Here is a 22,781-nt window from a genome sequence, read left to right as displayed (position 1 = left end):
TGGGGAAAGGAGAAGGACTGAGTGAGAACAGACCAGTCTAGAAACCTCCTGGCCCCAACACCATCCCTTAGAGACCTGAATCTAAAACACCTGTGCAGGAAGACACTGAGGCCCGGAAACGGGAAGGAACTTCGGCAAGGCAACAGGCTGTCAGAGTCAGGACCAGAACCCAGCCCAGGCCCTCAGCTACCAGCCCCCTGGCCGCGCCCCAGCCACCTGCCCCGTGGCCAACCCCCTCGGCTCCCCCCCAGCCACCCCCCGGCTGCCCTTCTGGCCACCCCACTTGGTTGCTGTCTCCTTGTCGGGCAGGCACACGGGGTGGATGTATTCGGTGAAGCTGATGGGCTTCTTGAGCTTCAGCAAGGCGATGTCCCGGTCCAGGTTCTCCCTCCAGTTGTACCTGGGGTGGATGTGGATCTTTTCCAGCATGGAGATCTTTTCAATCTTTCGCTCATAGCTGTGCAGACCCCAGCAGAGAAAAGGAGAAGCTGTAGGCCACCCAATGAGGGGCAGCTGGTTCCCCGAGGAAGAAAACTGCCTGCCCTCAGGGTCTGGGAGTCAGCGTAACCAACAGGCCACCAGTGAGGAGGAGAGGGCCGGCTCCTGTCCTGGCAGCTTCTTCCTGGCCTGAAGTTGCCCAGAGCTTTGGGATCAAACAGCCCAGGCAGGTAGGGGGAGGGACGCAGCCTGTAGGCCCTGATCCAAACAGCCTCTACTCAGAGGTCACACCTGGGCTATGTCCTGGTGCCTGGAAGGGTGCTAAGGGCAGGCCAGGATTCTGCTCTCTGCAAAGGCTTAGTTTCTCTATCCCCAGGTCCAAGTTTCAGTCAGGACGTGGCCATATAGACTTTACAGCAGAGCCTACAGGGTTTTCTACTGTGGAAGATGTACAGACATATCCCTCGTGGCCCAGAGTCACCAGAGCCCCTCACAGTCACTCGGGAGGACACGGACCCCTGCCAGACACGCATGGGCCCCCACTTCTGTACCTGGTGCGGGAGTGCTTGCCAATGCGCACCAGAAGGTCATTCTCAGTGAAGTTCTTGTCCCAAGGCGGGTACAGAAGACAGTGGGCAGCGGTGAGGATCCAGCGGTCACTGATGAGGCTGGCCCCGCACAGCAGCTCCTGGGGGCTCTTCCGGAAAAGCATCACCTGCCTGGGAGAAGAAGTGGGAAGCATTAGGAGGTGGGAGGGCTGCCCCTCCACCAGCCCTACAAGCGCCAAGTCCCAGGTTTAAGAACTAACTGGACAGAGCTCCCTACTGGGCCCGGACCCCAGCTTGACCTTCCCGTCCTTGGGGACCAGGGCATATATGTGACACCGCGGGGCTGCCACCTGCTTTTTGCACCCCCCCTCCCCTCATCAAGCTTCTTCCAGGCCAGAGTTGGCACAGCTTAGCACAGCCCTGGGGTCAGAAGAACAGGAATCTAGTCCTGCTCTGTAACCCATTCACCAGCAGCACCATTTAGGCGAGTCACTTAAGCGCTCCAACCCACAGCTTCACCATCTGCTTTGGAGAAATAGTAAACCCAATCTCAAAAGGTGGCTGTGAGGGTTCGATGAGATGTTGGTGCTGGGCTAGGTTGTCTGTGGAGCCTAGACCTGTGAGGGCGGAGGAGTCTCCCAGGGCGCGGGATGCAGGCGCGCAAGGGGTCGGTGGGGGCAGGGAGCACGCACCAGGGCGCCAGGCCAATCTCCGCATCCCGGCCCTCCACGATGCGCCCCTCGATGTAGGAATCGAACAGCTCCTGTTCCGTTTTGTCCTGCACCAACTTATTCTCGAACAGAGGCCGCAGGCCACAGTCTGCCGAGCCAGCGGGACCGTGAGGGGCCGAGCGCTGCAACACCCGCCCCCGCCCCCATGCCGCGGCCCCGCGCCCCTCCGGCCGCCGCCTGACCTGCCTCCCCGGCGCCGAAGGTCCTCTCGTTGAAGAAGGGCTGAAATTTGTCCGCAGCGGTGCGTCCCTCTATGGCCGCATCCGGTTCCTCGCCCAGCCCATATCCCACCTCCTCATCCACCGGCTCCTCTGCAGGGACCCAGACACCAGCTAAGGCTGGGCCAGGCCATTCCTCACCCACCCTCTGACCCCCCCAAGCCCCCAGGCAGCCGCGGAGGTCGCCTGGTGTAGAGATTAAGAGCGCATGCGCACCTGCGTTACTAGGACACCAAACCTCGAGGGCCTCAGTTTCCTCAGCTGTAAGGTGGAGCTAGTATTACGCCCACCTGGTTAACGTCAGGTGTCATGAATGCACTCACTGGTGAGTGGTAAGCCTTATATCAGGTGGTAAAGCCTTAGATCAGGGGAGGCACTGTTCTTGTTGTTCCCTCCAGGCTGTGTCCTCTGTCTCATGTCCCCTGCCCTGCCCTCTCACCGCAATAGTCCAGGTCGCAGTACTCAAAGTCGCCAGGCTCCCCGGCCACGTAGCACCACGCGCCCTCCTCATCCCCGTCTGGGTTGCGGCAGAAGTTCTCCACCAGTGGGACAGCCGGGCTGAAGTCCTGGTCCTTGCTCAGGGCCTTGGCCCGCTCGCTGGCCCAGGCAAGGCAGGGAGACCCATGTATGGTCACCGCCAGGTGCCCCTGGTACTGCTGGCCGCGATCAGGGATGCACATTTCTGATTGAGGTGACAGATTCACTGCGAAGTCTCTGGAGTTTGAGGTCGGCTCCACAGTGACTCGCTCCTGGCCTGGTGGGTGAGGAAACAGAGGCGCAGAGTGGGTGGGACCACACGTGGAGCCAGACGGGATGTGAATCCCTGCCTTTCGGCCTTTATCCTATAGACCTCAAGTCACTTATCCTCTCTGAGCCACAGTCTGCTTGCCTGTGAAAGGGAATACTAATGCGTTTTTGCAGGGTTATTGAGAGATTTAAACAAAATATATGGCATAAGTGTCTGGTGCATAAGCCAGAGATAGGAACCAGGTTTCATCTCCTGCGCTATCTGTAATCTATTGGTAGTGACTGCCTGGAGTTTAAGGATTCTGTGCTTTCACAAGGGCACAGTAGGAAAGATAGCTGGGATCCACTGAGGATGTCTACACAGGCAGTAGGTCAGTTTCAGCATGCCTGCAACATATTTATCATAGGTGTTCAGGGGTGGGGGCTTGGTAAACTGTAGCTGTTTTTGTTACTATGATTGGCAACTCGCTGTAAGACTGGCCCCAGCATCCCTCATTGGGTCCTACAGTGATGCATGAAGGACAAAGAAGAGCAACCCATGTTTGGTAGATTGAGTTACTGGCACTAATTCTTTACTCCTACCTGGATCCACCTGGATCCACATCCTCTGCCCTGTTATTTTACAAGCAAAGGTGTAAAGGTCCACCTCTTGACCTTGGCCTTGATCATGGGACTTGCTTTGGCCAATGGCATGTGGGCAGAGCTGACTCTGCCAGTTCTGAGCCTAGGCTTAAAGATATGTGTCTGCTCACTGCTTGGTATTTCTGCCGCCCCCATGGAAGAAGCTGCTGCCTTTCAGCCTCCCCCCACAATGAGTACACACGGAGCAGACATGGACCCACCCACACAAGGAGCCAAGCTCAGCTGGACCCATTGTTTGACATAGGGCCACCAGCCGAGCCCAGCCTACACCTGGACCCTACCGACGCGTGAGCGAGTGCAGCTGAGATCAGCAGAGCCACCCCAGCTGAACCTCAGACACATAAGAAATAAATGCGGGACTTCCCCGGAGGTCCAGTGGTTAAGATCTCCCCTTCCAATACAGGGGGTGTGGGTTCAATCCCTGGTCGGGGAGCTAAGATCCCACGTGCCTCGCAGCCAAAAAACCAAAACAGAAGCAATACTGTAACAAATTCAATAAAGACTTTAAAAATGGTCCACGTCAAAAAAATAAAGAAAGAAATGCTTATCGGTGTATGCCCCCCAGCTTTTGTGGCTGTTTGTGACTTTGTGGGGTTTGCAGCATTATTATGGCTATAGCTAGCTGACACATCATGGGAAATAATGATGACAGAATCATGCAGGGCTGGACTGTACGAGGCTTGCTCTGTGATGCTCGGCAAAGGGTACATGGACTGAAATGGTTAGGAAGGGGGAAGAATGCCTCAAGCAGGAAGTAAAGCATATTTAGAATGGGCCACATCCTGGATCATAAGGAAGCAAAGGCTGTGGAGGGAGGGGAGGAGGCTGGAAGCTAACTCTCTCTGGTCTCCTGACTTCACTCACCAACAAGCTCAAATAGGTCGTCAGTAACTAACACCAGCTCAAAGGGAGCCAGGATCTTGATTCCCATCCTGTGCTGCCAGGCCCATGCAGACCCGTGGCCTTGGCCACGCCCACCTGACCTCCCCCAGCTCACCGCAGACAGGGAGGCTGCACTCCTCCCTCTGCACAGTGGGGAGCGTCGTGTAGCACCAGGGCCCAGTGATGCTGCCATCTGGATTGCGGCAAAAATTCTCCTGCAGGTCAGCTCCAGGGTGGGTGGTAGAGTTGATTCTGGAACAGAAAATTGCTCAGCAGGAGGCGTCTCCCCCACCCCCAGTGTCTCCTCACCCCCTATTCTCAGACCCCTGGCAGACAGGCCTGCCCATCACTCACTCCGGCTTATGTGGGTAGCGACTCCTCCACAGCTGGCATTCGATGCCTGACCGGGTGAAGCTCACGTTCCCTCGGTAGTTCATACCCAGACCTTCGGCACAGTTACCTGCAGAGACCCCCAGCCCAGGTCTCCTACACTGAGGATTTGTCCCCGCTTCTCTCCTAGTAGAGCTCTATCGGTCCATCCCCTCCAAGCTACCTCTGGTCCGTGACCCTTAACCTGCATTTACTCAGCACTTCCTCTGTACCCAGCAGCTCTACAATACATTTAACCGTAGTCACCAAATATTCACTGAGTGCCCACTGTGTGACAACCATGTGACAGGCAGTATGCCAGGTACTAAGGACACAGCAATGAATAAGACAGTCATAGCCAAGTAGGTTCCTGCCCTCATAGAGCTAATGTTCAGTGGCTCCTCATAGCCAGCAGAATGAAAAAGTGAACAAGGTTCTCCGAATCTGGCCCTGGTCTAGGTGTCCTGTTATCTTAGCTCCTCGTGCCTAAGGGCCTTTGCACGTGCTCTTTCCTTTGCCTTGGCCATGCTTTCCTATTTATTCATCAGTGCATCCCACAAATCCAAGTAAAACTCTACTTCTTCTGGGGAGCAGTCCTTGATTCTGCCAGCAAATGAAATGCTCCCTCTCCTGGAATTCTCTTGGCACCTGGAACAGAACTTTTCCATCAATTACTTTGATGTTTTGTATTTTTGTTTTCTGATGAAACTGTGAGCTCCCTGATTCTCTTAAAATCCCCAGCACTCAACCATAGAGCTTGACGCACAGCAGGGGCTTAGTGAAATGTCTATTGAATAAATTACTTAACAAATGAAAGCATAGCCAGTGTGATTAAAGAGTTCCATGTTGTGGGGTCTACTGTCATACTAAAGGTGTATTCAGAATGCCGTGGAGGAGGGAGGATGCACCTTGAAGGCTCAGCAAGGTGGTGGCATTTGAACTAATTCTTGAAGGATAGGGGGGTTTTCAGTAGGCACTGACGGCTGCTCCAGGGGGAGATGATAATGTAAGCAGGGGCCAGGATCTAGAAACATCTTGCCCTGTTGAGAGAAGTGCTTGCTGTCAACAAGCTGGGGGGCTGGATTCAGGGTTGGTGCAATGGTAGATAAGGCTTGAAGGGAAGGTTAAGATCAGAACCTGCAAAATTCACTAGGCTAAGAAGCCTGTGCTTTATTCTCGGGGCAATGCGGAGCCACTCAAGGTTTTGGAGAAAGAATGTGACATCATCGAAGCTCTGCCTTGGGGACATGGGGAAGACTGATTGGCATGGGCAGGGGCTCTGATGAGAATGAGGCCTTAAACATTATTTCATTACCCGTGCATTCATTTGTTCCTCCAATATTAATCATCTTACTGACTGCCAGGCACAGAGCCAGGTGCAGACACATCCTTGACCGCAGGACCAGAAAGGCAATGTCAGCTGCTAGAGGCCACCACCCCTGGGCCACAACTCCTACCCAACCCCTACTCTGATCTTTTCCCAGGCTGTCCCCTCCTATCCTGTCCCCACACCCTCATGTCAGTTCCTCACCTTCCAGACATTCAATGAGCTTTTCTCGATGTTTCCTCAATGACTCACAAGCTGGAAAAGACCCAGAAACATCATTGAGATTGAGGTAGGGATAGGACAGGTTTAAGTGAAGGGTGGGATGACATTCAGAAACGGAGAGAAAGGGACACATATGGAAGAAAGGAAGGAAAGAGGCGTGGGTGGAGGAATGGAGGATTGGATGGATCAGAAAATTCTCTGGAGTGGGGCACCCTCTAACTTGGGTCCCCAGGACTCCCTTCCTGGAGCAAACCCTTCCCAGTGCTCACCTGTGTACTTGGCCCAGAACACATCCTGAAAAACAAGGCTGAGTGTGAGGCTGTGGTAGGATCCTGTTTTGTTTTGTCTTTTTGTAAACTTCCTGTCTTCTCCTTATACTTTCCCCTTTCCCTTCCCTCACGCTCTGGGGAGGTTTGTGGCAGAGTTTTCTACTTTTGCTTCTAAAAGCCCAAGCCCGCGGAGGAGAAGAGTATCTGAGGAGAGGGGAGCTCCCCGCCTTCCCCACCGCCCACCCCCCCGCCCCGCCCCTGGCCAGACAAGATTGAAAGGGATTCCCCGGGGTGGGGTAGACTGGAGAAGAGGGGCCCAGGCAGAGCCCCAGGGAAGGGAAAGCTTCAAAAGGCTCCTGGAACACTGAGGCCTAGGCCCAGGCCTGACCAGAGACCCACCTCCCAAGGGTGGCACAGAAGTAGCAGCCAAGCTAAAGTTGAGAGGCCATGTGGCCAGGGCCAGGGTCTCCAGAGATCCCAACATAGACAGATGTCTAAAGACTGAGGAGGCCCCCTTGCCCCCCAACGTCCTGGAGCCTCACCGTACCCTGGGGCCTTGACATAGCCCAGGCACTGGGGCCTCCTAGAAAGGCTGAGCCACTCATCAGGGCAGCCCAGGGAAACGGGGCCAGAGATGAAGTTATCAACAAAGAGCTGTGATGCTCCCTGCTCCCCTCCTTGGTGCCCCTGCAGGGACTAAGGGCCCCCTTGGAGGGACCCCCAGCCCTCCCTCCCTGGGGCCTCACCGTGGCACTGGGAGACTCCAGGGCCTCGAAGGCCTCCTCACGGCTGCACTGCTCCTCCACACACTCTCGCTCCAGGTTGCCCTCCCGCCACTCCTCCAGGAAGCCGCTGTTGGCGCGTCGGACCCGCTGGAGCAGCGACAGTGCTTGCTGAGGGGCCAGGAACACTGCAGGAGAAAGGGCGTGGGACAGTGGCCTCAGGGGCCCAGGCTGTCTTAGCCACCACCAGCCACTTAGGGCAGGAAGCAAGCCTGGCCTGCCTGCTGGCTTCCAGAAAGGGGGTGTCTAGGATGGTGGCAGGACCTGAAAGGCTGCTAACGGCAGCCACTAGCCCCCCTCCTTTCATGGATCACCCCCAGCCCAACCCCCATATTGCAAGAGAGAAGTAGTCACTGTCTGTCCAGCCCTGAGCACCTGGCTCCTTCCCTAAGCTGGACACAGTGAGCCGAGAGCCACCTAGGGGCCGGCCCTGTGCTCTCTGTCGAGCCAGGGGACCGCAGCCCACAGGCCTGCATCCCAGTCCGCCAGCCTGTCCCGGCTTCCAGGGCCCCCTTACCATGCTGGCTGTGCACAAGGCTAAAGAGGGCAGCCAGGGCCAGGCAACCAGGTAGCCACAGGCCTCGGACGTGCGCCATAGTGTGTCCGCTCCCAGGGCTCTGAGGGCTTGTCCTGACCCCTCTGGGTTAATGTTGAACCAACATGAAGAAATCAGCCAGGAAGCAGAGGTCAGCAGGTCAGGGCCGTGGGGACAGGTGGATAGATAGTCCACCTCCGCCATCTGGGAGGACAGGTCCTCCTGGGACCAGGGATCGGTGGTCTGGGAGGAAGTCCCAGAGCAAAGACCAGTGTAGCTACCATCCAGCGCCTCCCTCTCAGAGACACAGGCAAACGTGGGCCAGTGGGGTCACAAGATCTTCCTGAGGCTCCTTCCAATCCTAACACATGGTGATGGTTGTTTTGATCTCTGTGCGTCTGTTTCCTCATCTGTACAGTGGGAAGAGTTCCTGTTGTGAGGACTAAAGAAGATTATGAATATATAGTAAGAACTTAATAATGAGTAGCTATATGGATATAAACCAGTGGGGAGATTTCTGTAATCACCACATGCACATAAGAAAATGGAGGTGAGGGTGTGGCCAGATGAGTGTGGCCACCTTATCCCAGGACATACTGGGGCAGGGCCGGCCAACATTTGCCCCAGCCTCTCAGCCACTGATGGAGGGTCCCATTTCCACTCTTCCTCGTCTGGGAGCCAGGGAGCTGTGTTTGTGTGTGGTGGTTGCCTGGGAGGAGGAGCCAGGCCCTCTGGTCTGTTTTCTCTCCCAGGTCTCCCAGGATGCGGCCTGGCCCGGAACAGGGGCAGCGCAAATCCCTGGTCTCCACAGCAGGGCCCTCCCTCTCCAACTGCCTATCTGCCCTGTGCCAGGCCTAGACTGGATGCTGGTCCCACACTACCCCTGCCCAGTTCCCCCACACTTCCAGTTTGCAGTATGAAAGGTAAATATTAGTCCTGGGTCTCATTAGGACAGAGGGCCAAAGAGCAGGAACACAGGGAGCACAGGCTCTCACCTCGCTCTCCTTCGGGCCTGGCCATTCAGGGTCTGGACTGCGGACATGTACAGTCTGGGAAGATCACAGGGAGCGGCCCGGTGCAGAGCAGGGGAGGCAGGGCTGGCAGAGAACTGAGGACCAGGACTCGACTCCCATGAATCAGCTTAATGCCTGGGTGGCCCAGTTCCTACATACCTACATATATATTTATATATTTACATTATACATATATATGCATTCCTATTTTTCTATATATTTTAAAAATTGAGGTTTAGCTTACATACGGTAATGTTGAAACCACTCCTAAGCGTTTTTTTTGTTTGTTTGTTTTAATTTATGGCTCTGTTGGGTCTTCGTTGCTGCGCATGGGCTTTCTCTCTAGCTGCGGCGAGCAGGGGCTACTCTTTGCATTTCGGTGCACGGGCTTCTCACTGTGGTGGCTTCTCGTTGCGGAGCACGGGCTCTAGGCATACGGGCTTCAGTAGTTGTGGCACACAGGCTCTAGAGCGCAGGCTCAGTAGTTGTGGCGCAGGGGCTTAGTTGCTCCGCGGCATGTGGGATCTTCCCGGACCAGGGCTTGAACCCATGTCCCCTGCACCGGCAGGCAGATCCTTAACCACTGCACCACCAGGGAAGTCCCCCTAAATGTTTACCTCAAATTTGTATGCATACACCCACCAGATCAAGAGAGAGAACATTTCTAGCCCCCAACATACTTGTTGGAGTCATCCCTGAGATAACCACTGGTCTGACCACCATCACCATAAATCAGTTTTCCTACTTTCGAACTTCATGTAAATGGAAACCAGCAGCATATACCTGTTTCTGTCTGACTTCTCTTGCTCAGCATGTTTCTGGGGTTCATCCCTGTTATGTGTATCGACATATCAGCAGTCTGTTCCTTTTAAAACTGTGTAGTATTTCACTACATGAGTATTGTAATTTCATTTATCCGTTCACCTGCTGGTGGGCATTTGGATTAGTTTCCAGTTTGGGCTATAATGAATAGTGTGGCTGCGAATATTCGTATGCAGGTTTCTGGTGTAGATAAGCACTAATTTCTATTGGGTACATGCCCGGGGATGGATTTTCTGGGTCACAAGGCAGGCGTATGTTTTAATAAGCAACTCTGACAAATAGCTGTCCTGAGCGGTTGTGTTGGTTTACACTCCCACCAGCAATGTTTGAAGACTTCTGGCCGCTCATATCTCACCAACCTCTATCTCATCCATCCATTTCACATCAACCATTCTGATAGATGTGTAGGTGTCTCATCGTGGTTTTAATTTGTATTCCCTGTTGACTAATGATGTGGAGCCTACTCTTCTTTTTTTCTTGGAGAGGAATGGTGAAAAGATCTCACCTCACTAATTTCTTTAAAAATTCCATGAGTAAGAGAAGGGGGCAGAGCTCTTGAGAAGTGGAGAGAAGAGAGGTGCGGTTTCGTCCTTCCTGCTTCAAGTAGGTGATCCTCCTTTTTCCGAGGACAGGCTTGGGCCAGTGCTGAGTCAACCTGAGAGGGAGAAGAGAAGGGGGTGTTGCTGGCAGGGAGAAGGACAAAGCACATAACACATGGCACCTCTTCTACTAAGGGTTCGGGCGGAGCCAGGGGCCTGCTGACTTCCCCCTCGTTCCCTCGCTGTCAGAACCCATCACTCCCGACAGACAAGCACCGCAGCATGAATGAGAGCACTGATTTAGGAGGCCGGTCCTGGGTTTCACTAACTGTAAAATCAGAATTATAACAATATTCACTTCACAAGGCTGTTGTCGAAGAACTTAAATAAGATCATACTGGTCACTCTGCAGACTCTGCTTCGGAGCTGCAGCCCCGCTGAGTCCGTGGCACACTCACGCACAGACATGGCCGTTAAGGGGCAAGTCTTGGGCCGTGACTACTGTTTACAAGCTGTTTACAGACGATGTTCCAAAGGAGAAAACTTCAGTTCTCTAAGCACTGGGAAGATGAGATCTGGTTATAAGGGTTAAAGCTTTCCAAGGCTTATTCCTGGATTTATGCATCAGGATGATGAGTTTACATGCCATAATGGTACACACAGCAAGTCCATTTAGGGGGAGAACTTTTCTGATGAGAACTTCATTTTGAATATGTCCAGACATCTGGTCCTTGGCAAATGCTGGACCCAACCCAAATGGCTCTGTGGGCTGTCTGCACAGCTAAGACTGATGGGTTGGATGGCAAGCATGGGTTCTTTGGCCGGGAGAGAGATAGCACGGATATTGTGGAGGCCATGGGCATTTTGAGTCCAGGAATGGCAAGACCAGCAAGAAGACTCTAGGCCATTCTGAGAAATTTGATTTTGTGTTTTATCTTATCCCCACCATTCCTTTTGTTCCTGTGGAGAGCACCTCCCAGCTCTCAAATCCTGTTATCTTTGTGCTCTGACTCGCTGTAATTCTTTGGATTCCAGGTTTAGCTGGATTCAGAGTTTAGGCGTTATGAAGTAAAAACTAAATTACTCCCCCAAAGCATATTATGCTTGTAAAGTCTCACAAGTCCTGCCACACAGTAAGCACTCAATAAACAGCACTATTACATGATATGATGCAACAGGAAATCCACAATGCTGCCTATGAAGTGTTCTTCCTAAAAGAGTGAACCTAGGCTGGATCAAACCTCTAGCTTTACTTACTAGTTTACAGGAAATACAGACAACAGAGGAATAAGTTAGACACCACCACGAGGAATGAGGGACACTTGACAGGACAAGTGACCGTGGTTTCTCTAACAAATTCATGATGGGGCAATGCAAGGGGTGGGTGGGAAAGACTGTTCAGAATAATAGAAACCTAAGAGAGACCTAACAACCAAATGCATGAAGTGAATAAAATGACCATGACTGATTTAAACCTTTGAACACATCAACTGTAAAAAGACTATTTTAGAACAAATAAGAAAATCTAAACATAGATTAGATATGCAATGATATGGAAGAATTAGTGTTAATTTGCTAAGTGCTATATGACACATTATTATATATTTTTTAATTCCTCATGAGTTACAGATTACACTGAAGGATTTACAGCAAAGATGAAACAAGCAGGGCAAAAAGTTAGCGATAATTAAATCTAGGCAGTAACAAGATTGTTACATTATTCTTCTAAATGTTCTGTGTTTGACAACATTCACAGTGAAAAGTGGACTTAATTCCTTAATAAATGGAGGCTAGTATTATCAAGTGGGTTCTAGTTGGACAGCCTCCCTGTTTTCCTGGGTGAACACAAGACTGTACCTACCCTCTATTTTGCAGAGAGGACCAAAGGAGAGCACCCCTCTGTGAATGTGACTCTGGAGGGATCCAAACACCTCCATGGGTGCAGGGTCCTAATAGACTGAGCACACCCTCAGGCTGCAGGGCCCCCTGCAAGCCTCCCAGCCAGGAACCGTCTCTCTGGAACTCTCTCTGGGCCCCGTGGTACTTGCAGCCAAGAGTGTCATTCCTGCTTTCAACACAAACACATACCTGCACCCTTAAAACAGATCCTACTTCCCTCTGAGAACAAGGCCATAATGAGGGGTTGCATTTCTGCCCAACAAGTTGGCATCAAACAAAATCACGGGTGAAGCCAGCATTATACTGTAAAGCGAAGCTCTATAATCACTGAAAACAGTTGAAATATGTTCCAGGACATAGAGTTACAGAATTTCAGAGCTGGAAAGGAGATCAGATATTATTAAATCCAGACGTTCTGGGTTTTTTTTTTCTGTTTTCGGTTTTTTTTGTTTTTTTTTCTTTTTTGGCCACGCCACGCAGCATGCAGGATCTTAGTTCCCCGACCAGGGACTGAACCTGTGCCCCCTGCAGTGGAAGCGCAGAGTCTTAACCAATGGACTGCCAGGGAAGTCCCAATCCAGATGTTCTGAAGCCTAGGGCTCTGTGCATGTACTACAGGGTGGCCTTGTCCTTTTGCATATTAAAAAAAAAAGAACTCAAAAATTGTAAATTTATCTTAAGACAAAAATAATTTTTTCCCTTTTGGCTGAAATTATGTCTTTTTAGATGGTTAATTACCTTATTTCTTCCTCAACCTGATCAACAGTTTTCTATTTTGACTCAAAAATATGAGTTTCTATTTAATAAAAAAAATTTTTTTAAATACAGGACCCACAGAAGAAAAAAAAAGTTACCAAAAGGGCTTCACGGTGGAGCCGAGATTGGGATCCACTGATCTGGTCCAATTTCCCCATGTCACTGTGAGGAAATGGAGCCTCTGAGCTGGGAAGCTAATTGGTCAAGGTCATACAGAGAGTTGGGCGAGGACCAGGACTCGACTCCTGCCTCCCACGCCATCGCTGCAAGGGGGACTACGGTACACCCAGAGGACACACACCCAAAGTACAAAACTATTGTGAGTGATGCTGACCTGCCCAAACAAGCACTACCTGTAGGCAACATGTACCTCAATCTTGCTTGTCTTCCAAGTTAAGAGGGCTGATTCCAATACTATTAATAACCAGCTACAACTTATTAATTGCTCACCATGTGCCAGGTATGTAGCACTGATGAGGTACATACTACAGCTATCCCCATTTTATGGATGAGGAAACTGAGGCATGGAGAAGTAACTTGCCTGAGTTTATGCAACTAGTTAAGGGCAGAGCCATGATCCACACCCGAACTTGTCTAGTCCATGATGCTCTGCATTGTTTAAAGGTCCCTAAACATGAATCAAATTTTATTCTATTGTAAGATTTTTTTTCACACTATTAAAGCTGCAAATCAGGATAAAAGATTCTTTATCTCCTGCACTTTCTGACGTTTGGCTCAGCTACACACACACTGCATGGTTTTGTTTGTTTGTTTGTTTGTTTTTGGCCTCGCCATGCAGCATGCAGGATCTTAGTTCCCCGAACAGGGATTGAATCTGTGTCCCCTGCAATAGAAGCATGGAGTCTTAACCACTGGACCGCCAGGGAAGTCCCCTCACCCTGTGAATTTAAATTTGCATCTGTGTGAAGTAAGTCAGAAAGAGAAAAACAAATATCGTATATGAATGCATATATGTGGAATCTAGAAAAATGGTACAGATGAACCTATTTGCAGGGCAGGAATACAAAGGCAGACGTAGAGAACGGATGTGTGGACACAGTGGGGGAAAGGGAGGGTGGGATGAATTGGGAGATTAGGTTTGACATAAATACACCACCATGTGTAAAATAGATAGCTAATGGGAACCTGCTGTACAGCACAGGGAGCTCAGCTCGGTGCTCTGTGATGGCCTGGTTGGGTGGGATGGGGTGGGGGAGGGAGGTCCAAGAGGGAGGGGATGAGTGTATGTGTATGGTATGGCTGATTCACTTCTCTGTGCAGCAGAAACTAACACAACATTGTAAGGCAATTATACTCCAATTAAAAAAAATTTTGCATCTGTGAAAAGGTGTCCAGCAACATTTTCAATGCAACTTTGCTCTATAGCAAAAAGCAGCATTCAAATTCAGTGCTATATACACCAAACAGTTCAAAGTGACTTTATCAGGGGATGGAGAAAAGGAGAAGTAGGGAATAAAGGGACTTTCAACATTATAATGACACAAGAATTATTTTGATTGGGAGGAGATATTTTCTCAATGAAAAAAATATTCCAGTGATCAGCCTTTCCAAGAACAGTCATTGCACTTTATTTTCATTTTAAGGGCACTAAAGTGAGTTTCAGAAGACCTGGGCCCTGTCCCGGTTCTGCTACTCACTGGTCTCATGCCTTAGAAGGTGACTTCTCTCTCGGCCTCCATTTTCCCATCTGTAACATGAGGAAGTTGGACGACGTTCTCCGATGCCCATTCCCACTTCAGCCATGAGCGCTGGCTGAGCAGACATGCTCAAACCAGGTGGCTTTGAATTTGTTGGCTTTGATCTGACACTGCTCTGCATCACCAGGGACAGTCTCAGTGGAGAGGAAAGTCCCTCACCTGTGTGGGAATGTGACAAAGGGGGGTAAACATCCCAGGTTTTGGTCTGAGGACAGTTGTGGGGTGTCGGCAGGCCTCCCCAGCAACCTAAACCATCCCCACTTCCCTGCACTGTTCAGTATCAAGCAATGGGTATGTCCCCAAGTTAGCTAACAACGCTGGGCAGACACAGCTGAGAGGTTACCTGAGTTGGAATGACCCGCCTGAAGCTGGAGCTGGAAAAGAGTAGGACCTACCAGACTGAGCCAGGGGGTTGGCTGACTCAAAACTAGTATTAGCAGCTGTTTTTCAGGCTTTGGATGGTGTGGCCCTTCTCTCCACAGATCATCGTCACCATCTCTTGCTGTCCTCCCTCTCCTTGGACAGTTTCAGAATGACGCTTTGCCAAGAAGTTATTCACACTGGGTGGGTGGATGGGTTAAAGTCAGTGCAAAGCAGGAGACATGGGGCTGCTTATGACACGGAGATTGAGCGCTGGGAAACCAGAAGACACGTCATGTCACGGTCCTGGCTCTGCTGTTTACTGAATGTGCGGTCTCGGCAGTTACCAATCTGCTCTGAACCTGTTTCCCCATCTGTGAAACACGCGGCACAACACAATTTGCAGGACAGAAGGAGGATGGAACAAGAATGTAAGTTCCCCTGTCTCTCTTGCCTCCCCCTCCTCAAAGCAATGCAGTCTGGCTCCCAACTGCCCTCACTCAGCTCACCAGCGACTGGCAAATTTCAACCTTCTCAACAGCAAAGGACATCGTTACCCTCTTCTTCCTTGTTGAGATGCTCTTCCATCAGCTTCTGCGACTTACACGTTGCAGGTTCTCCTGTTTCATCGGATGCTGACTTAGTCTCTCCTGAGGAGCCTCCCCTCTCCCCGCAGGTTGTGCCCATTTCCCACTGCTTTCTTGAGATCTCTCCCACAGGCACCTCGACTCAAACCATCCCCAGCCAAAATCATAGCTGTCCCGCACCGCCCCCCCACCCACGGCTACCTAACTTGCTAAGTCAGAAAGCAGGAGTCAGATCTTCCTCTCTCCCTCAGTCTTTGACTTTGGTCACTTCTACCTCTCAGAGAACTTGTCCACCCAAAGCCCTCCCCACAGCCTACAGCCCCTGCCCTCACCTCCTTCCACGCTCCGCCCTGGCCGCTCTGCTCCTTGCTCTTGCTTGAACTCGTTGGGCTCTGCTGGTACTGTTTCCTCTGACTGGAATCCAGCTCCTTCTGCAGACATCAGCCTGGCTCACTCCTCTCCGTAGTTCAGGTCTCTGTCACATTACTGGAGGCCTTCCCTGACCGCCCTCTGTAAAATCACACTCCCCATTCAACCTCTCCACTGCATTACTTTTCTTCACTGCATTTACCATCATCTGACATGTATTTGTTTATTGGCTCTTGCCACACCAGAACGTAACTACATGAGAGCAGAGACTGTTATTACTGCTATACCCCTAACAACCAGCACGCGGGAAGTGCTCAGTATTTGTTGGGTGAACGACAGCATTTCCACTACCACCCATTCCCAGCCACCTAACTGATTTCCCCACAACTGCACCTTGCCCACTAATCCTCTCCAGTGGTCTCTTCAATCATGAATCTGATCGTATCATTCCCCTGCTCAAAACCCTTCAAAGAGCCCCTCAATGTCCTGAGAATAAAGTCCAGTCTCTTGAAGCAAGGCCTGTGTGACCTGACCCTGCCCCCCTCCCCTCATTCTCTGCTCCAGCCATGCTGGTCTCAGGGCTCACACCCAGGGTCTCACCATGGGGCTTTTTCACATGCAGCCCCTCACATCCCCACCTTCCCCCACACCTCCTCATTCAACAAGTCACAGCTGAAATGCGGGACACTAGAGTGTGGAGGTTAAGAGACTTACTCCAGTGCTAAACTACGTGGATTTGAATCTCAGCTCTGCCACCTAGTAGCTCTGTCACCTTGGGCAGGACACTTACAGCTCTTTGTTCCTGACTGTCCTCATAACTATCTCACAGGATTGCTATAGGATTACAGAAATAAACTCACATAAAGGACTGGCCCACAACAAATGCTGTTTATTATCATTATAATTTCTTGGGGACACCTTCCCTGATGCCCACAAGCGAACCCATCCCACTAAACACACCCACAGCACCAGGGAGTGCTCCTCTTTAAACTCTTACTGTTGTTCTTTGCCCCTGGTAGACCTGAGCTCTGTAAAGGGAGCTGCCTCTGTCTTGTCCACAGCTGCGTCCCCAGCACCTCGGACAGGCCAGGCCCGCAGCTGATGAAACATGAAACACATGTTCATTCCTCACTCTTTCCCTCAACAGGGCTGCCTTCGGCCAGATACAAAGAAGGGTGCAGACCCGCCCTAATCCACCTCCAAGGAGTCTGGTGTCCTTCAGCACAGAACAAAAACCAACCTCACAGGCCTTCAGTGGTGAGAAAAGCTGCCAAAACAATCTAATGCCTGACTCAGAGACTTGTCAGCTGAGTGTCTCTGGCCTTTTAACCTTCACAAGTCATTCCGTTTGGTTCCAAATGGAAATGCCTGTCCTTCAGGGAGCTGGATGGGAGTGACTATTCCAGCACTAAGCACCCCAGCAGGGCAATAGTGCTGCCTGCGACCTGGCTACCTCACTGGGCAGGGTCACTTCCACAACGTTTAAAGAACAAGCACCTTGAGGAGTTCCCAGGGAGGGTGGCAGGACAAGCTCTCCTGGAAGCTGATAAAAAGATCTCACATCTAGAAGTGGTTTACCTTATTAAGAGTCTTGGGAAACAAAGTGGTCGTCCATAAGCAGGAAGGGGAGTCCTCGACCTGCTTCTCATACACTAGTCTCTATCAGGGAACCCAAAGAGAAAGATCCAGACACCCAAGCTCAGAAACACCAGTCTTTGTACAGAGCTCTGCTGAGGGAAGGTGAGGGTGGTCAGGTGCCCGTCTCCACCTCTACCACTTCTGCCCAGGTGCTAAAGCCCATGTCCTTATGGATGAGCACCAGGCTGGGAGCAGGACCTGGCTCCTCGGGCACCACAAAGCACTTATCCTGGCTCTCGGAAAGGGTGACCTCGAAGACGTCCGGGGCTGGGGACCCGCCCCGTTCACTGCATGTGTCCAGTAGTTCTGGCTCGGTCTGCAGGAGCACCACGGTGGGCTCTGAAGCGGCAGGCGGCATACAGGGTGGGCTGGAGGGTGCCCCGGGCTGATGACTGAGCTGATGCCGCTTGAGGCTTTGGAGGAGAGTGTAGCCCATGCCACAGGTGGGGCAGCGGTAGGGCTTGTCGGCCAGGTGGGATTTGAGGTGGCGCCTCAGCTTGGTCGCCAGCGTGTAAGCACGGCCACACTGGGGGCACGGGAAGGGCCTCTCGCCTGAGTGCAAGCGCTCGTGCGCACGCAGCGTGTGGGGATCCCGGAGGGCCTTCCCACACACGGGGCACAGGTGGGCCTCCCCGGTGTGGGAGATGAGGTGGCGCCGCAGTTCAGGCAGCTGGGGGAAGGCGTCAGCGCAGTGTGGGCAGCGGTAAGGGCGCTCCCCTGTGTGCAGCCGCAGGTGCCCGCGCAGGCTGCCCCGCTGGCGGAACGCCCGGCCGCAGTGTGGGCACAGGAAGGGCTTCTCCCCCGTGTGGAGCCGCATGTGGTTCCGCAGGGAGCCCTGGTTGGCCAGGGGCCGCCCGCACACAGGGCACGGGCACGGGGCAGGGGTCGCTGGCACCTGGTGTGTCTTGCGATGCAGCCGCAGGGAGGGCCGGCGGGCGAAGGCCTTGCCACACTGGTCGCAAGCAAAGGGCCGGGCACCTGAGTGTACAACCTGGTGCTCTCTGAGGTCTCGCCGGGTGCCGTAGGCCTTGGTGCACTGAGGGCAGGGGAATGGCCGCACCCCACGGTGGCCCAGCATGTGGGCTTTGAAGCTCTCCTCTGAGCTGTAGCTCTTGCCACACTCGGTGCAAAGGAAGGGCTTGTGGCCCGTGTGCACGAATGCATGCTTCTTCAAGTGGCACAGCTGCAGGAAGGCCTTGCCACACTCGGCACAGCGGTACCGTCGCCCCCGCTTTGGGGAGCCTCCCACCGGGCCAGGGGCGCTCCGCAAGCATGCGGGTAAGCCAGGGTGCTGCTGCTCTCCACTCTGCTGGGCCCCGGGCTCTGAGGTCTTCGCTCTGGGTGGACGTTGATCACTGGGGCTACGCAACTTCCTGACTAAGTAAGCACGCAGCTGGGGGCCCCTGGCAGAAGATGAGGAACTGGCCTCACTGCTCTCAGGGCCCTGCTGGGGAGTGGAGCTGCTCTGAGGTTCAGGTGGCATCTGGGTCTGGGGTGGGTCCTCCTCATCTACATGGCCATCCTGAGGCAATGGGCCGAGTGGCTGGCTCTCCTTGGAAACTTGGTCCTGGATTTGGGGCTTAAGTCCAGGGCTCACCGCCTGGATGCGGGGCTGTGACTGGTGACCAGGATCTGCAAGGCAAGAGTGGGGTGCTGGGCTTAGTAGAGACTGTAGCAGGGGGTCATGGTGGTCTCACCAGAAAATTATAGGAATATGTGTCTTCTCCTCCTCAGCCCCTGAACTGCAATGGGAGCAATGACACCAATCTCCTCCCTGGAACATGAGTCACACACTCTGTTTATCTTTCTGTCCAGTCTCAGGTGCCTTCTGGGGAGGCTCTCCTGGGAACCATAGTGTCTAGACATCTGGATAATTTCTAGAGAAAGGCCATCCCAGAGTGCCCTTGTTTTCCCTCTGGAGACATGCACTTAGGATGAGTTGAGACCACCACCTCCTCACTTTAGGTCACGTGAAAAGAAAGGAATCCCCATCCCCAGCCCAGACAGAAAAAACATAAGAAAACTGGAAACCTTATACACAACTTGCTGTCTTTGTCAGTGTGACCTTACTATTCCAGAAAACTTAACTCAGGAAGATAAAACTTGCAAATATCTATACAGTTGACCCTTGAAAAACACAGGTTTGAACTGCACGGATCCACTTATACGAGGATTTTTTTTCAACAGTAAATACCACAGCACTACATGGTTGAATCCACAGATGCAAAACCACAGATGTGAAACCTCGGATACGGAGGGTCAACCATAAGTTATACTCAGATTTTCAACTGCCCGGAGGGTCAGTGCCCCTAACCCCCGTGCTGTTCAAGAGTCAACTATATTGTTCATTCCAAGGAAAAGACCTGTCACTCTTTAATAAAAAGCATCAAATGACAGTTTACATCCCCAAACTCTCTGAACCTCTTACCTGAAAATTCTAGCCTTGCTGTCTCCACAAATCCTAAACTACTATGTCATGATCCTTACCCAATACTGATCGAGCCCCGACCCCATCCCACACTGAAAAATCCACCTTATACCAGACTTCAAAATTTCGATAAATATCCAGGCTTTGCCCTTCCCTCTCAGAAATGCTACTGTTCTCCCCTACTGTCTTACGTCATAAGCTTTGCTTTGTCTTATCAACAGGTTTTTTTGGTGATAATTGGGGAAGCCAGCATTTATTTGACACATACCCGTGCAAGGTTCTGCTGCATCCTCCCTGGGGGAGGCCACTTCCTGTTGTACAGCAGACTCCACTTCTGTCACCACAGCCAAGGATGCCTCTTCCTCTAGCCTGGGCTGGGTGGGGCTCAGGCCCTCCGAGGGAGGCTGGGGCCACATCAGCAGCTCAAAACCTGGCAGCACGACCCGGTACACCTGCAGGTGGAGCCTTTCGCTGATCCGCACCGGGGCCACGTTTCCCTCACCCTCCAGCCTTCCCCGCTGCACCAAACTGCAAAGCAGAGCAAGAGTTAGCTCGGAGATCCCCTTCAAGTGGCCCTCCCTGAAAGCCCCAGCTCCTGGGCAGTCTGAGTCCTAAAGGATCCCAGGCCTTTGGAACACTCACTGCAAAGATCCCTGGGTGGGAACCAGAAGCCAGCTTCCGGTTCCATCCCATGCCACAACAGAAAGCCTCAAAGGAACATCTTCACTACATACTCTCCTGTAACTTACCTAGTCCAGCCTGAACTCTGCTCACAAGCACACACATCTCCCCATGGGCCTAGTGACACGTCCTGAAATAAACCAATAAAAGTCTTTCTCCCATGTGTTTGAGGGGACCAGGGTGAAACAAACAACAAAAAAACCCCTGATGTAACCTCTCCTGAGACAGGTCTAAGATGAAGCCCCTAGAAGGTTAATGGTCTCTGGTCTGCCTCTATAGGACTATGCCGTTCGAGTTTTCATTCAATAAAGGCCAAAAGAACTGTCCCCTCACCTCCCCCCAAGGTGTGGTGAATGACTGAATCGCACATATTATTGCCTTTCAGTGAATACCAAACAGAAAAAGTAGTAAGAGGTACATCAACCTTAAATTTGTTTTTCAGGACTTATGCAATGAAATCCTTTACCTGTGCTTTTTCAACTTTTGCTCCAAATAATCCTGGAGAATTAAAATAAAGGAAACGGCCATTCCTTTATTTTACATATGAGTTAAACGAGGCATGCCATCTAACTAGCTATGTGACAAAGCTAGGATTTGATCCCATGGCTTTTTTTTTTAAATAAATTTATTTATTTATGTTTGGCTGCATTGGGTCTTCCTTGCTGCACACTGACTTTAGTTGCTGTGAGCAGGGGCTACTCTTCGTTGCGATGCGTGGGCTTCTCATTGTGGCGTCTTCTCTTGCTGTGGAGCACGGGCTCTAGGCGTGTGGGCTCAGTAGTTGTGGCTCGCCAGCTCCAGAGCACAGGCTCAGTAGTTGTGGCACATGGGCTTAGTTGCTCCACGGCAAGTGTGATCTTCCCAGGCCAGGGATCAAACCCGTGTCCCCTGCATTGGCAGGTGGATTCTTAACCACTGTGCCACCAGGGAAGCCCCCCCATGGCTTTTTAATTCCAAAAACCTTTGCTCTTGACTTTCGTCGTCATTGCTGACACTCTACTAATCCAACTTTTTTTTTTTTACATTTTGGCTGCGCTGTGCGGCCTGTGGGATCTTAGTTCCCCGACCAGGGATCGAACCCGCGCCCCCCGCGGTGGAAGCGCTGGAGTCTTAACCACTGGACCTAGGGAAGTCCCATCTACTAATCCACCTTTTAATAACTTTTTGCACCTCCTCGGCTACTGCAAGTGAGGGGATGAGACCGTCCCTGAGAGAGAGGGCATAAACCATCTCCTATCTCTTGAAACACCCTGCATCTTCCAACAAACTGGAGAGTTACCGAGAAACGTCTGATCAAAATTTTCAGTCACGGAGACGTAAAGCCCTATCCCTCAATACCTCCTTCTGCTGTGTTTTCACTCCATGGCCCTTCTGCTCGGAGACAGACTCCTCTTCCAGTGGCCCCCAGAGCAGTCCTGGCTGCAAGGGTTCCCCAACACACCAGACCCCCAAGCGCTGCTCCTTGATGAGTGAGGGGCCAAGGGCCAAGCCCCGCGGGAGGCTCTTTAGAGCGAGGATGGCTCGGGTGGGTCCGGGCGAGAGGTCTTTGAGTCCCTGTGCACAGCTTTCTCTGGAAGGGCTCCATCCTGAGTCCGGGCCCAGCCGTGGATCGGGGGCTGCAGGGACAGAGAAAGACAGTGAGGAAGCGGCCCAAGAGGTCGTGGGGCGGGGAAAGGTGAGGGAGAAAACCCGAGGTCCAGCTAGGCCTCAGGAGTCTGAGAGATATGTAAGGGCTCTAAGGGGGCCCCGGAAAAGTTTGAGGCGGTTCGAGGGCTCTTAAGAAGCTCCCAGAGGTTCTGAGGGCACCGGAGGAGGATGCCAGGCTCGGAAGGAAAAGGGTCGTGGGGGGAAAGAGTTGACCAGAGAACGTCAGGAGTATCTAGGCCAGGGCCGAGGGTCGGAGACATCGCAGGTCACTCACCGAACTGCAGTCTCTCCCACTCCAAGGGCAGCTCCTCCGCCTCCTCCATCCCGGGTCAGAAAGCCTCCCTCCGCCGGAAGTGAGACTCACCTTCTCAGCTCCCCCCGGAAACAGTCATTGACCACCAAATTTCCTTTCGGGAAAGAATCTTAAGAGTCAGACCTCATTGGTGCGCAGGACTGAGAGTTTGGCAGTAGCGGTGAAGCAAATCTCTGTCCGAGAACAATACGAGTTTAGAATTCCGGAGGTCCACTAGGGATTTGAGTATCCGGTAGAGAGGAACTAATTGTTTCAAGGGCTTCCTTTTGGGAGGGACGAGTCGGACGGTTATACTGTCTCT

The 22,781-nt window shown here is 52.1% G+C and overlaps 2 protein-coding genes across 5 annotated transcripts in view; both read right to left on the bottom strand.

Moving 5' to 3' along the window:
- The window catches only part of F2 (coagulation factor II, thrombin), a 35,864-nt gene extending 18,387 nt beyond the window's left edge, over positions 1-17,477 (bottom strand). The window contains exons 1-17 of one of the 4 annotated variants that reach the window (XM_032638724.1): positions 17,352-17,477; positions 15,737-15,914; positions 14,853-15,437; positions 14,398-14,616; positions 10,051-10,200; positions 8,706-8,882; positions 7,693-8,152; positions 7,140-7,303; positions 6,394-6,418; positions 6,107-6,157; positions 4,561-4,666; positions 4,322-4,458; positions 2,375-2,689; positions 1,900-2,028; positions 1,679-1,805; positions 990-1,157; positions 284-457 (exon numbers count right to left, since the gene is read on the bottom strand). In XM_032638724.1, coding sequence (XP_032494615.1) covers positions 284-457; positions 990-1,157; positions 1,679-1,805; positions 1,900-2,028; positions 2,375-2,689; positions 4,322-4,458; positions 4,561-4,666; positions 6,107-6,157; positions 6,394-6,418; positions 7,140-7,303; positions 7,693-7,771 — 1,475 coding nt within the window. In that variant the 5' untranslated portion in view covers positions 7,772-8,152; positions 8,706-8,882; positions 10,051-10,200; ... (2 more) ...; positions 15,737-15,914; positions 17,352-17,477. Of the gene's footprint in view, positions 1-283; positions 458-989; positions 1,158-1,678; positions 1,806-1,899; positions 2,029-2,374; positions 2,690-4,321; positions 4,459-4,560; positions 4,667-6,106; positions 6,158-6,393; positions 6,419-6,940; positions 7,304-7,692; positions 8,153-8,705; positions 8,883-8,967; positions 9,104-10,050; positions 10,201-14,397; positions 14,617-14,852; positions 15,563-15,736; positions 15,915-17,351 lie in introns of those variants that run through there. The other 3 variants (XM_032638725.1, XM_032638726.1, XM_032638727.1) reach the window with 3 other exon arrangements.
- On the bottom strand, positions 16,813-22,733 carry ZNF408 (zinc finger protein 408). The gene is made up of 5 exons (XM_032638723.1): positions 22,442-22,733; positions 21,859-22,136; positions 20,589-20,650; positions 20,108-20,367; positions 16,813-19,043 (listed from the first exon to the last, which is right to left on the bottom strand). Exons 1-5 carry the CDS (start codon positions 22,488-22,490, stop codon positions 17,524-17,526), a joined length of 2,169 nt encoding a protein of 722 aa, XP_032494614.1. The 5' UTR covers positions 22,491-22,733; the 3' UTR covers positions 16,813-17,523.
- Positions 22,734-22,781: the final 48 nt, after the last annotated feature.

This window comes from Phocoena sinus, chromosome 8 (genome assembly GCF_008692025.1).
Source record: "Phocoena sinus isolate mPhoSin1 chromosome 8, mPhoSin1.pri, whole genome shotgun sequence".
Lineage (NCBI taxonomy): Eukaryota > Metazoa > Chordata > Mammalia > Artiodactyla > Phocoenidae > Phocoena > Phocoena sinus.
Note: the sequence above shows the minus strand (reverse complement) of the source record. Positions and strands in the feature narration are given on the sequence as shown.